Source organism: Hypanus sabinus, chromosome 10 (genome assembly GCF_030144855.1).
Source record: "Hypanus sabinus isolate sHypSab1 chromosome 10, sHypSab1.hap1, whole genome shotgun sequence".
In the NCBI taxonomy this organism is placed as follows: Eukaryota; Metazoa; Chordata; class Chondrichthyes; order Myliobatiformes; family Dasyatidae; genus Hypanus; species Hypanus sabinus.
This window is the reverse complement of record NC_082715.1, coordinates 4,647,712-4,662,125: the sequence shown is the minus strand read 5'-3', so window position 1 is coordinate 4,662,125 and position 14,414 is coordinate 4,647,712. Positions and strand designations below refer to the sequence as shown.

The following is a 14,414-nucleotide window of genomic DNA, read 5'->3' as shown; positions in this document are numbered from 1 at the left end:
AGACTCACTGGTCTATAGTTCCCAGGTTTCTCCCTATCACCTTTTTTAAACAAGGGAACGACATTTGCTATTCTCCAGTCCTCTGGCACTTCCCCTGCAGCCAAAGAGGAATCAAAAATCATAGCTAATACTCCTGCAATCTCTTCTCTCAATTCCCACAACAACCTGGGGTGTATCATATCCAACCCTGGGGATTTATCAGTCTTAATATTTTTAAGAAGTTCCAGCACTACTACTTCCTTAATCTCCACACTGTCCAGCACACAGGCCCGCTCTACTTCGACCTCATCCTAATCGAGATCCTTTTCACTTGTGAATACTGAAGCAAAGTATTAATTTAGGACCTCCCCAACCTCCTCTGCCTCCACGCACATGTTGCCCTCTTTATCCTTTAGCAGTCCCACCTTCATTCTCGTCATCCTCCTATTCTTCACATAGACAAAGAACGCCTTGGGGTTCTCCTTAATCCTACATGCCAAGGCCTTCTCATTCCCCCTTCGAGCTCTCCTAAGTCCTTTCTTTAGCTCCTTCCTGGCTACCCTATATTTCTCATAAGCTCCTCCTACTTCCTGCTTCTTATATCTAACATATGCTTCTTTTTTCCTCTTGACTAGTTGCCTCACATGTTTCGTCAGCCACGGTTCCCTTTTCCTACCATTTTTTCCTTGCCTCAGTGGGACAAACCTATCCTGAACCCAGCTCAAGTGGTCCCAAAACTTCTCCCACATTACTTCTGTGCTTTCCCCTTTGAACATCTGTTTCCAATTTACTCTTGCTAGTTCCTGCCTCATCCCTTCAAAGTTAGCCCTTTACTATTTTGTCTGATTTTATCCCTTTCCGTAGCTATGCTGAAGCTAAGGGAGTTGTGGTCACTCTCACCAAGGTGCTTTCCCACCAAGAGGTCTGTCACCTGACCAGGTTCATTACCCAGAACTAGATCCAGTATAGCCTCTCCTCTCATCAGCCGGTCCACATACTGTATCAGGAATCCTTCTTGAACACACCTGACAAATTCAGCCCCATCTATCCCCCTTGCAGTCAGGAGGTGCCAGTCAATATGAGGGAAGTTGAAATCACCCATAACGACTACCCTGTATTTCCTGCACTATTCTAAAATTTGCCTGCTTAAAAAAAATGACACAAATGTGCCTAACGAGAGAAGTTAAGGCTAAAATAAAAGCAAAAGAGGCAGCGTACAAGGAAGCAAAAATCAGTGGAAAACTGAGGGCTGGACGAATTAAAAAAATTTACTGAAGGAAACTAAGAAGATCATTAGGAAAGAAAAGATGAATTATGTAAGGAAATTGGCAATTAACATAAAAAGGACACTAAGTTTTTTTTTTAAACATATGAAGAGTAAAAGAGTGACACGGGCTGATATAGGACCTATTGAAAAGGATGCTGGAGAAATTATAATGGGTAACAAAGAGATGGCAGAGGAACTAAATGAGTATTTTGCATCAGTCTTCACAGTGGAAGACATTGGCAACATACCTGATAGCCAGAGGTCTCAGGGAATAGAATTAGGTACAGACAAGATTACTAGAGAGAAAGTGCTTGAGAAGCTAAATGGACTAAGGATAGATAGGTCTCCCGGAATCGATGAAGTGCATCCACGAGTTCTGAAGGAGGTGGCTTTGGAGATTGTGGAGGCATTGGAAATAATCTTCCAGGAATCAGTAGACTCAGGCATGGTTCCAGAGGACTGGAAGGTCGCAAATGTAGTTCCATTGTTTAAGAAAGGGGGGAGGCAGCAAAAAGAAAATTACAGACCTATTAGTCTGACATTGGTAGTTGGAAAACTATTGGAGTTGATCTTCAAGGATTGAGATTATGAATTACCTTGAGGTGCATGACAAAATAGGCCAAAGCCAACATGGTTTCATGAAGGGAAGATTCTGCCTCACCAACCTATTGGAATTTTTTGAGATCATCTCAAATAAGATTGACAAGGGAGAGGCTGTGGATGTTGTGTATTTGGATTTTCAAAAGGCCTTTGATAAGGTGCCGCATTAGAGGCTGCTTAATAAGATGAGGGCCCATGGAATTACAGGAAGGATATTGAAATGGGTGGAACATTGGCTGATAGGCAGAAAGCAAAGGGTGGGAATAAAGGGATCCTATTCTGGTTGGTTGCCGGTCACTAGTGATGTTCTGCAGGGGTCGGTATTGGGGCTGCTTCTTTTTACACTGTTTATCGATGATTTCGATTGTGGATTAAACAGTTTTGTGGCTAAATTTGCAGATGACACCATGATAGGTGGAGGAACAGGAAGTGTTGAAGAAACGGAAAGGTTGCAGAGAGACTTGTTCAGTTTAGGAGAGTGGGCAAAGAAATGGCAGATGAGATATAATGTTGAGAAATGTACGGTTGTACATTTTGGAAGAAGAAACAATCGGGCAGATTATTTTAGATCGGGAGAAAATACAAAAATCGGAAGTGCAAGGGGACTTAGGGGTCCTAGTGCAGGATACCCTAAAGGTTAACCACCAGGTTGGATCGGCAGTAAGGAAAGCAAATGTTATGTTGGCATTCATTTCAAGAGGAATAGTATATAAGAGTAAGGAGGTGTTGATGAGACTCTATGGGGCACTGGTGAGACCCCATTTGGAATACTGTGTGCAGTTTTGGACCCTCTATCTTAGAAAGGATGTGCTGATACTGGAGAGAGTCCTGAGAAGATTCACGAGGATGATTCCTGGAATGCAGGGACTAACATGAGGAGCATTTGACAGCTCTTGGACTATATTCATTAGAGTATAGAAGAATGAGAGGGGATCTCATAGAAACATTTTGAACATTGAAAGGGTTGGACAGAGTAGATGTGGAAAGGCTGCTTCCCTTGGTGGGTGAGTCCAGGACAAGAGGTCACAGTCTTAGAATTAGAGGGTACCCATTTAAAACAGAGATGAGGAGAAAATTTTTTAGCCAGAGGGTTGTGGATTTATGGAATTCGTTGCCACATACAGCTGTGGAGGCCCAATCATTGAAGGCTTTTAAGGAGGAAATTGACAGGTATCTGATTAGTCAGGGTATCAAGGGATATGGGAAAAAATCTGGAAATTGGAACTAGACAGGAGAATAGTTTAGCTCATGGTGGAGTGGCGGAGCAGACTCGATGGGCCTACTTCTGCTTTTTGTCTTGTGAACTTGTTCTCCCTTTCTATAGCCGTAAAACTATCCCTGACCAGCAATGCCACTCCCCCCCCCCTTTTCTACCTCCCATCCTATTCCTTTTAAAACACCTGAACCCCGGGATCTGCATCATCCAATCCTGCCCTTCCTCCAGCCAAGTTTCAGTAACGGCTACAACATCGTAGTTCCACGTACTAATCCATGCTCTAAGTTCATCCTCCTTGTTCCTAATACCCCTAGCATTGAAATAGACACATTTCAACCCCTTTAACTAGCTACAATTATGTTCTGTCCCCTGCCTGTCCTTCCTTAACTCTTAACATCATGCCCTTGTCCTTCTACCTTAATCCCTACACTCACATTCTGATTCCCAACCCCCTGCCAAAGCAGTTTAAACCCTCCCCAACAGCTCGATCAAACCTGCCCACCAGGATATTGGTCCCCCTGGGATTCAAGTCCAACCCGTCCTTTTTGTACAGGTCACACTGGCCCCAAAAGAGGTCCCAATGATCCAGAAATCTGAATCCCTGCCCCCTGCTCCAATCCCTCAGCCCGCATTTATCCTCCACCTCATTCTATTCCTATTCTCACTGTTGTGTGGCACAGGCAGTGATCCTGAGATTACTACCTTTGAGATCCTGCCTTTCAACTTCCTTCCTAACTCCCTATAGTCTTCTTTTAGGACCTCTTCCCTTTTCCTACCTACGTCATTGGTACCAATATGTACCACAACCTCTGGCTGTTCTCCCTCCCACCGCAGGATATCTTGGATGTGATCAGAAACATCCCGGACCCTGGCACCTGGGAGGCAAACTACCATCCGAGTTTCTTTCCTGCATCCACAGAATCGCCTGTCTGACCCCCTAACTATAGAGTCCCCTATCACTACTGCCTCCCTCTTCCTTTCCCTACTCTTCTGAGCCACAGGGCCAGACTCTGTGCCAGAGGCACGGCCACTGTCACTTCCCCCAGGTAGGCTGTTCCCCCAACAGTACTCAAACAGGAATACTTATTGTCAAGGGGTACAGCCACAGGGGTACTCTCTAGTACCTGACTCTTCCCCTTCCCTCTCCTGACTGTGACCCATTTCTCTTTCCCCCGTGGCCCCGGAGTGACCACCTGTCTGTAACTCCTCTCTATCAACTCCTCACTCTCCCTGACCAGACGAAGGTCATCGAGCTGCAGCTCCAGTTCCCTAACCTGGTCCCTTAGGAGTTGCATCTCAACGCACCGGGTGCAAATGTGGCCATCTGGGACACCAGGAGACTCCAGGGCCTTCCACATCTGACACCGACCACAGAAAACTGTTTTAAGGTGCTTGGAAGTAGGTACAGAGGAGATGTCAGGGGTAAGTTTTTTTACGTAGAGAGTGGTGAGTGTGTGGAATGGGCTGCCGGCGATGGTGATGGTGGCGGATACGATAGGGTCTTTTAAGAGACTTTTGGATAGGTACATGGAGCTTAGAGAAATAGAGGGTAATTTCTAAAGTAAGTGCATTTTTGGCACAGCATTGTGGGCCTCAGGGCCTGTATTGTTCTGTAGGTTTTCTGTGTTTTTTCTATCATTGCCATCTGTACTGAGGTACAGCGAGAAGCTTGTCTTGCACACTATTCATACAGATCAATTCATTGCACTGTCTTCGAGGTGGATCAATGTAAAACAGTAACAGGATCGAGAGTAATGCATAACAACTACAGAGAAAGTGCAATTTCGACAGACAATTCTGTGCAAGATCGTAATGAGGTAGCTTGTGAGGCTGAGGGTCCATCTTATCATACCTGCGAACCGTTCGTAACAGTGGGGTAGGAGCTGTCCTTGTGATCGTGCTCTCAGGCCTGATGGAAAAGGCAAGAAGAGAGAATGTCTGGGGTGTGTGGGATCTTTGATTATGCTTTACAAATGCAGAGAGAAGTATAGACAGAGTCCATGTTTTTTTGCAGTGATTGCAAACACCTCAGCCACTGCAAGCTTCACTGGGCTGGCCTTGACACTGGAAGGGAGACAGCAATAGAGACAGTCAGAAGGAAACGTAACATCCACAGAGAGTTCTGGGTGAGCTGGAAGAGAATTACATGAGGAAATCTGTGAGAACATCTATCCTAAGAGAACCTGTCCTTGGAGCCATGAATTTTCTCTGACTGACCACTGTGTGTATCTGGACAGGGGAAAGAGAGTGCAGAATGGTTGGGCTGGTTGATGGGCTCAAATTTGTTAAAGCGGCTGGAGGTCTGCAGTGTGTGTCCTCGACTGCAAGGGAAATTAAATGTGTTACAAGCTGTTTAGGGATGGTGTCTGCCACAGTGAAATAATTGGTTTACACCCAGTAGCCACTTTACCTAACAAAGTAGCCACTGAGTGTACGTTCATCATCTTCTGCCGCTGTAGCCCATCCTCATTAAGGTTTGGCCTATCGTTCATTCAAAGATGCTCTTCTGCACACCACTATTGTAACGTTATCTGAGTTACTGTCACCTCCTTGTCAGCTTGAACCAGACTGGCCATTCTCCCCTGATCTCTCTCATTAACAAAGCATTTTGGCCGCAGAATTGCTGCTCAATGGATCTATTTTTTTCATTTTCACACCATTTCCTGTAAACTCTAGAGACTATTGTGCATGAAAATCACAGGAGATCAGTAGTTTCTGAGATACTCAAACCACCCTATCTGGCACCAAGAATTATCCCATGGTCAAAGTGACTTAGATCACAGTTCCTCTCCATTCTGAACAACAGCTGAACCTTTGACCGTGACTACAATACTACTGTGTATTTAGCTGCTGCCACATGATTGGCTGATTAGATATTTGCATTAATGAGTTGGTGCACAGGTGTACCTAATGAAGTGGTAACTGAGTGTATTATTAGGTTCAAAGGTCAGCATGACATTATGGTCAAAGGGCCTGTACTGTTCTGTGTTTTATATTTTAAACCACAGTCTATGTCCCACTGTTCTACAAAACAGCAGAAAGTCACCTCAAAACCAAGAGGTCCGAGGTCGGAGTCATGTTGGAATAGTAATAATCCAGAAGTCGCTCTGAAATCTGTTGTAATCATTTATATTTTCCCTGACTATCAGAATAAATGGATCAGCCGCAGTCCCATGTTGCAGAGGCGAGTCTATCATGTTATGGCAGCTGTCAATAGAAAGCTCTACGTACTTGGTGGAAATGATTTGGACTATAACAATGATCGGATTTTGGTTCGGCAGATTGACTGCTATAACATAGACACTGACCAGTGGGTACGCTGCCAATTTAGCTTGCTGACAGGTAGGTGCTTTAACCTTTTCAACCGTCTGCAGTAATGACAAAATATATCTGAATCTTAGCGTTCTGTGTGAGTTACTCTGGATTTCCAGCATCTCCTGTTAATGAATCTTATGAAGCCTTTTCTCACTACAGTTTTTCTTCGAAAGTTATGTTCTTGGTCTCACCTATCACCTGCCACTAGAAAGGCCAAAGCAGGCCCTTCAAAGTTCAAAGTAAATGCATTATCAAAGTACATGTACGTCACTATATACAACACTGAGATTCATTTTCTTGTAGGCATTCTCAATAGAATTATAACAGTCACAGAATCAATGAAAGATTACACTAACTTAAATGTTCAACCAGTATGCAAAAGACACCAGACAACACAATTACAAAATTAACAATAATAATAAATAAATAAGCGATAAATATCAAGAACATGAAGTGAAGAGACCTTGACAGTGAGTCCATAAGTTGTTGGAAGACTTCAATGATAGGGCAAGTGAACTTGAGTGAAGTAATCCCCTTTGATTCAAGAGCCCAAAGGTTGAGGGGTAGTAACTGTTCCTGAACTTGCTGGTGTGAGTCCTGAGGCTCCTCTACCTTCTTCTTGATGGCAGCAGCAAGAAGAGAGAATGCCCTGAGTGGTGGGGTTCCCTGATGATGGGTGCTGCTTTCATCGAAGTGTGCTTCGATGGTGGGGAGGGTTTTATCTATGAGGGACTGGGCTGTATCCACTACTTTGTGCAGGATTTTCGTTGGTGTTTCCATACCAGGCTGTGATGCAGCCGGTCAATAGACCCTCCACTAGACATCTGTAGAAATTTGTCAAAGTTTTAGATGTCATGTTGAACCTTCACAAAATCCTAAGGAAGTAGAGGCACTGCCATGCTTTCTTTGTAATTACATTTATATGCTGGATCTAGGACAGGTCCTTTGAAATGACTTTGGTGAGGACTGGCTCTTGGGCCTCTGGTTTCTTTCTCCTGAAATCAATAATCAGCTCTTTGGTCTTGCTGACATTGAGTGTGAGATTGTAGTTATGGCTTCACTCAGCCATATTTTAATCCAGCTAATCCATGCCAGCCTGACCTTTTGCCTCATCCCATCTACCTACACCTGGACCATATCCCTGAAAACCCCTTGCAACCGTGACCTACCCAAACTTCTCTTAAATTGAACTCACATCTACAGCTTTCACTGAGTGAAGTTCCTCATCAGGTTCCCCCTAGATAGTTCATCTTTCACCCTGAACCTATGACCTCTAGTGCTAGTCACACTCAACTTAAGGGAAAAAGCCTGCAAACTTTCACATTGATGTCATAGTTGTGTAGTTTTCTTAAACAGAGTGGTGAGTTTATGGAATGCACTGTGAGGGATTGTGGTAGAAATAGATACAACAGAGACATTTAACAGCCTGATACAGACACATACATGGTAGAACTATGGAGGGCAGTGTGGGAGAGGAGGGTTAGATTAAGGCCATAACAGAATTAGGCCATTAGGCCCATTAAATCAGCTCTGCCACTTCATCATGGCTAATCCATTTTCCTCTCAGCACCAATCTCCTGCCTTCTCCCTGTATCCCTTCATTCCCTGACTAACCCAGAATCTATCAACCTCTGCCTTACATATACTCGATGACTTGGTCTCCAAAGTCTCCTGTGGCAATGATTCACCACTCTCTGATTACAGAAATTCCTCCTCATCTCCATTCTAAAAGGACACACTTCTATAAGATGCCGCATCATAAAAAACAACCTCCTGAAGGCAGCAATAAGGAAATTATAGACCAGTTAGCCTGATCTCAGTGGTTGGGAAGGTCTTAGAGTCAATTGTTAAGGACGAGCTGATGGTGTACTTGGTGACACAGGACAAGGTAGTACAAAGTCAGCATGGTTTCCTTCAGGGAAAATCCTGCCTTATGAACCTGTTGGTATTCTTAGAGGAGCTTAGAGGATAGATAAAGAGGATGCAGTGGATATTGTATATTTGGACTTTTGGGAGGCCTTTGACAAGGTGACACACATGAGGCTGCTTACCAAGTTAAAGGGCCCATGGTATTACAGGAAAGTTACTAACATGGTTAGAGCACTGGTTGGTTGGTAGAAAGCAGTGAGTATAAATAAGAGGATCCTTTTCTGGTTGGCTGTCAATGACTAGTGGTGTTTGGCAGGGGTCGGTGCTGGGACCACTTCTTTTAATGCTGTATATAAATGATTTAGATGATGAAATCGATGGCTTTGTTACGAAATTTGCAGATGATACAAAGATTGGTGGTGGGGCAGGTAGTGCTGAGGAAACAGGTAGGATGCAGAAGGACTTAGATTAGGAGAATGGGCAAGAAAGTGGCAAATGTTGAAAAATGCATGGTCATGGACTTTGGTAGTAGAAATAAATGTGCGGACTATTTTCTAAATGGGGAGAAAATTCAGGAATCTGAGACGCAGAGGGACTTGGGAGTCCTTGTACAGGATACCCTGAAGGTTAACTTGCAGGTCGAGTTGGTGGTGAGGAAGGCAAATGCCATGTTAGCATTCATTTCAAGAGGTCTAGAATACAAGAGGAAGATGTGATGCTGAGGCTTTATAAGGCACTGGTGAGGCCTCACCTTGTATTGTGATCAGTTTGGGCCCCTCATCTTAGAAAAGATGTGCTGGCATTGTAGAGGGTCCAGAGGAGGTTAACAAGGATGATTCCAGGAATGAAAGGGTTATCATACGAGGAACTGGATCTGTACTCATTGGAATTCAGAAGGATGAGGGGGGATCTCATTGAAATCTTTCAAATATTGAAAGGCCTGGACAGAGTAGATGTGGACAAGATATTTCCATGGTGGGAGAGTCCAGGGCGAGAGGGCACACCCTCAGGATAGAGGGGCCCTTTCAAAACATAGCCAAAGGGTGGTAAACGTGGAATTTGTTGCCAGATGCGGCTGTGGAGGTCAAGCCATTGGGTGTATTTAAGGCAGAGATTGATAGGTTCTTGATTGGACGTTGCGAGGTGAAGATTGGGAACTGGGGTTGAGGAGGAGATAGAAAAAGAGGGTCAGCCATGATTGAATGGCAGAGCAAACTCAATGTGCCAGATGGCCTAATTCTGCTCCTGTGTCTTATGGTTTTATGGTCTTATGATCTCTCCATGAGCATGCTATCAAGTCCTTTCAATATTCGATAGGTTTCAATGAGGTCACCCCTCAGTATTCTGAATTCTAGTGAGTAGAGGCCTGTAGAAGCCTTTCAATCCCAGAAACATTTTTGTGAACTTCCTTTGAACCCTCTTCAATGTCAGCACATCATTTCTTAGATTAAGGGACCAAATCTGCGCACAGTACTCCAAGTGAGGCCTCACTAATGCCTTATAAAGCCTCAGCATTACATCCTTGTCTTTATATTCTAGTCCTCTTGAAATGAATGCTAATTCACACTTGCCTTTTTCACCACTGACTCAACCTGCAAATTACCCTTTAGGGAATGCTGCACAAGGTCTCCCAAATTCCTTAGCACCTCAGATTTTTTAATTTTCTCTCCATTTTGAAAATAGTCTATCTGGTTATTTCTCCTAACTGAGTGCATGGCCATACACTACCCAACACTGTATTCCATTTGCAGTTCGTTGCCCATTCTCTTAATCTAAGTTCTTCTGTAGCCTCTCTACTTCCTCAAAACGACTTACCCCTTCACCTAACTTTATATCTTCCGCAAACTTGGCAACCAAGCCATCCATTCAGTCATCCAAATCATTGACATTTAACATTAAAAAACAGTCCCAACACAAACCCTTGTGGAAAACTGGCAGCTAACCAGAAAGGCTGCCTTTATTCCCACACTTTGCCTCCTGCTATTCCCACTCTTGCCAATCAGCTAATGCTGTATCCCTACTTATAACTTTCCTGTAATACCATGGGCCCTTAACTTGCAATGCATTCTCATGTGTGACACCTTGTCAAAGGCCTGCTGAAAATCCAAGTACAGAACATCAACTGATCCTCTTTTGTCTATCCTGTTTGTTAATTCTTCAAAGAATTCCAACAGATTTGTCAGGCAAGATTTTCCCTTAAGGAAATCATGCTAACTATGGCGTATTTTATCATGTATTGTCAAGTACCCTCAAACCACATCCATAATCATCAATTACAACATCTTCCAAACCACTGAGGTATGACTAATGGACATATAATTTCCTTTTGCTGCCTCTCTCCCTTCTTGAAGGATGAAGTGAGATTTGCAATTTTCCAGTCTTTTGGAACCATGCCAGAATCTGTTGATTCTTCAAAGATCATTACTAATGCTTCCACAATCTCTTCAGCCACCCCTTTCGGAACCCTGGAGTGTGCAGCACCTGGTGCAGGTGATTTATCAACCTTCAGACCTTTCAGTTTCCCAAGAACCTTCTCCATAGTAATGGCAACTTCACGTTTCTGCCTCCTGACACTCTCGAACTTCTAGCATACTGCTAGTGTCTTCTACAGTGAAGACTGATACAAATGGCAGTTCACCTGCCATTTCCTTGCCCCCCATTTCTACCTCTCCAGCATCATTTTCCACTGGTCTGATATCTGCTCGTCTCTCTTTTACACTTTATATATCTGAAGAAACTTTAGGTATCCTCTTTAATATTATTGGCTAGCTCACCATATTCTTTCTTTATGGCTTTCTTAGTTGCCTTCTGTTGGATTTTAAAAGCTTCCCAATCCTTTAACTTCCCACAAATTTTTGCTCTATTATATGTCCTCTCATTGGCTTGGAGTAGGTTAAAAGGTCAACACAACATTGTGGGCCAGAGGTCCTGTACTGTGCTGCTCATTTTTCAAAGCATTTACTTCAATTCATCTTTTTAAACACACCTTGCCTGACCATTCAGAAATCTGATGGCAGAGGGTTAGAAGCTGTTCCTGAGTCATTGGATGTGCGTCTTCAGTTCCTGTATCTCCTCCCCAATGGTAGTAACAAGAAAAGGGCATATCCCAGATGCTGTAATATGTAATATCCAGATATGTAAGCTAAATAGTAAAATTTTACAAATTAGTGCTTTGTATTTTTCTACATTAGGTCAAAATGAGTCAGGTGTAGCTGTGCACAATGGAAGAATATACCTTGTTGGCGGGTATTCAATCTGGACTAATGAGCCGTTAGCTTGTATCCAGGTTAGTGTATTTATATTACTTGATTAATTTTGTAGAGTACTTTAATCAAAATCATAAAGATACAATACAATGGAAGTTACTGTCATGGCTCGGATTTTACAAATATTAAAATTGCTGTCACTATTTGCAAATCCTACTGTTAGGAAAGTGAAAACATTTTCTGTATTTTTGAGACTGTCTCACTGTACACTGTAAACCCTCAAACTTCCTGCACAGACTGTGATGTTATCTTCACTGCCACAGAATTAAGGAAAATCATTTGAATTGCTGATAATAAAAGAAATTTACTGTAAAACACTTGGCAAACATATGCTTTGTTACATAAATGATCATTTAACGGCTTCTTACATTTACATTGGTCATTCAGAAAACATATTTTTATATTTGTGAATTAATTACATCAGGTGTCAATTTCCAAAAATTAACTTTTTCAAATGTTTATGATGTTTCAGTGTTAGTTGTAATTATTGCCACTAAATGGTATTCCATCTCTTATTAGTAGTTTTGTAAAATGATTTAAAAATTAATTTAAAAACACTTTTTCAACTTGCTTGCTGTAAAAATTCTGCAGTTTGACTAACTGCATTGCCAGCTTAATGGCTTCCCAGCTGATGGGCTCCAGGGATCCCAATGAATTGTTATCTTAGACTAGGCCAGCATGAGAGAGTAGCAGATTGTACAGCTTTCTTGTAGGTCTGTAATAAACACCATTACTCTGCAACTGACCACATAAATAAGGATACTTGACAAGACAGTGAAAGGTGAAATTGTGCAACTGTAATTCACTAAATTTGTGGATGCTATGCATGTTGTGAAAAAAATGTACTTATAGAAAAACAAAGTTTAGATGTGGATTATAAAAGTTTCTAAAGAATCTAGGCATGATTGTTATTGGTTAGTGTAACATTTTACAGCATGAGTTGTAAGATCAGGGTTCGATTCCCACTGCTATCTGTAAGGAGTTTGTACATCCTTCCCTTGACTGCTTGGGTTTCCTCCGGGTGCTCTAGTTTCCTCCCTTCTAAAGGAAAATGGTTAGAGTTAGTAAGTTGTGGGCATGCTATGTTAGCATGGATGCATGGCACCACATGCAGGCCACCCACGGCACATCCTTGCTGATTAATTCGATGCAACCAATGCATTTCACTGTATATTTTGATGTGCATGTTACAAATAAAGTTAATAATCTGATCAATCAATCTATAGGGATTGAAAATCTGAACCAATCTTAAATGTCAAAGAAAAACATCAAATCCTGAAGAAGGGTCTTGGCCAAAGACATTGACTATTTATTCCCCTCCATTGATACTACCTGACCTGCTGAGTTCCTCTAGCATTTTGTGTGTGTTATGTCAGGCAGCATTTGTGGAAAGGGGAAGAGAGTTAATATTTTAAGAGAGACCATTCATAAGATCAAGCGGAGATGAAAGGTGCTGAGTTAAATTTGCAGAAAGAGATGGTAAGAATGGACAGAACAAAGGAAATGTGGTTGGGTGAGATGTGGTCAGACAGCTGAATGGGATAGTTAGAGAGTGAAGTGAGATTGACCATGGTTTTCTTAGCAAAGAGATTCTAGGAAGCCTAGTATCCAGCAAAGGTGGTTTGCTGTTGCCTTCTGTTGGGTGAACTAAAGAAATCACCATTTCTCTTCCCAAATGTTCATCTGCCTGGACTGTTGCCGTTGTCATTTGAGGTCCTTGCTCATTCACCTTCTCCATCATAAGTTCAGTTACTGAACCTGCCAGATCTGCCATTCGCCTTCACTCATATCCTAAGCAGGAACCCTTGCAGGTGCTTCCGTTCCGGGTCAGAGCAGCCCTGGGATCAATGAATGACTAAGCGGTAACTCCACTTTCCCCAAAGCTCTGAAAGTCCCCAGTCAGAGCCTCATCACCAGTTGCATTTAGAGTCATACCCAGGATCACACAACAGCGTCAAGAGGATCTTCAAGACAATTCTGAAGATGCTTCACTCGATAGGGTTGATTCTGGGCAGCAGGGGATCCCTGACTGTCGTCAAGCTACTGCTCATAAAATTCAAGTAACACAAAAGAAAATTATTGCCACTTGGAATGTATATCAAGCAGAAAGATTGGACAATTGATGAATGAAATGGAAAGACTAAAGATTAACATCATGGGAATTAACAAAGTTCGTTGGACAGGTACTGGAACATGTTAGAATAGACATAAAATACTAATTTATTCGTATGGAACATCCCATACTAATGGAGTAGGAATTCTTATGGATGAAAACATGGCAAAAAGTGTTTTAGGACATTGGGCAATATCAGAAAGAGTGATCCTTGTTAGATTCAGAGGATAACCATTTGATTTAGCAATTATACAGGTATATGCACCAACAACAGATGGAACAAATGAGGATATAGATAAATTCTACAAAGAGCTTGAACAAGCAAAGAATGGATGCAAATCTCAGTATATTGTTATTGTCATGGAAGATCTAAATGCTAAAGTAGGACAAGGTGCTGATGGAAATACCATAGGAAAACTTGGACTAGGGGAAAGAGGCGAGAAATGGGTAGAATGGTGCACGATGGACAATCAGGTCATTATGAATACCTACTTTAAAAACCATCCAAGGCGCTTGTGGACCTGGAAAAGTCCAGGTGATAACTCCAGAAATCAAATTGACTTTATTACTATAAACCAAAGATTTAGAAACTCAGTGACTCAATGCAAAACATATCCAGGTGCAGACTGTAATAGTGACCATAACCCAGTAACAGAAACATAGAAAACCTACAGCATAATACAAGCCCTTCATCCCACAAAGTTGCGCAGAACATGTCCCTATGTTAGAAATTACTAGGCTTACCCATAGCCCTCTATTTTACTAAGCTCTATGTACCTATCCAGGAGT

At 42.4% G+C, this 14,414-nt stretch overlaps 1 protein-coding gene across 4 annotated transcripts in view; it reads left to right on the top strand.

The window, feature by feature from the left end:
* klhl32 (kelch-like family member 32) overlaps positions 1–14,414 on the top strand; it is a 446,189-nt gene that overhangs the window by 416,564 nt on the left and 15,211 nt on the right. For all 4 annotated transcript variants that reach the window (XM_059981371.1, XM_059981372.1, XM_059981374.1 and 1 more), the window contains 2 exons: positions 6,212–6,404; positions 11,438–11,532. In XM_059981371.1, the coding sequence (XP_059837354.1) occupies positions 6,212–6,404; positions 11,438–11,532 (288 nt within the window). The remainder of the gene's footprint in view (positions 1–6,211; positions 6,405–11,437; positions 11,533–14,414) is intronic.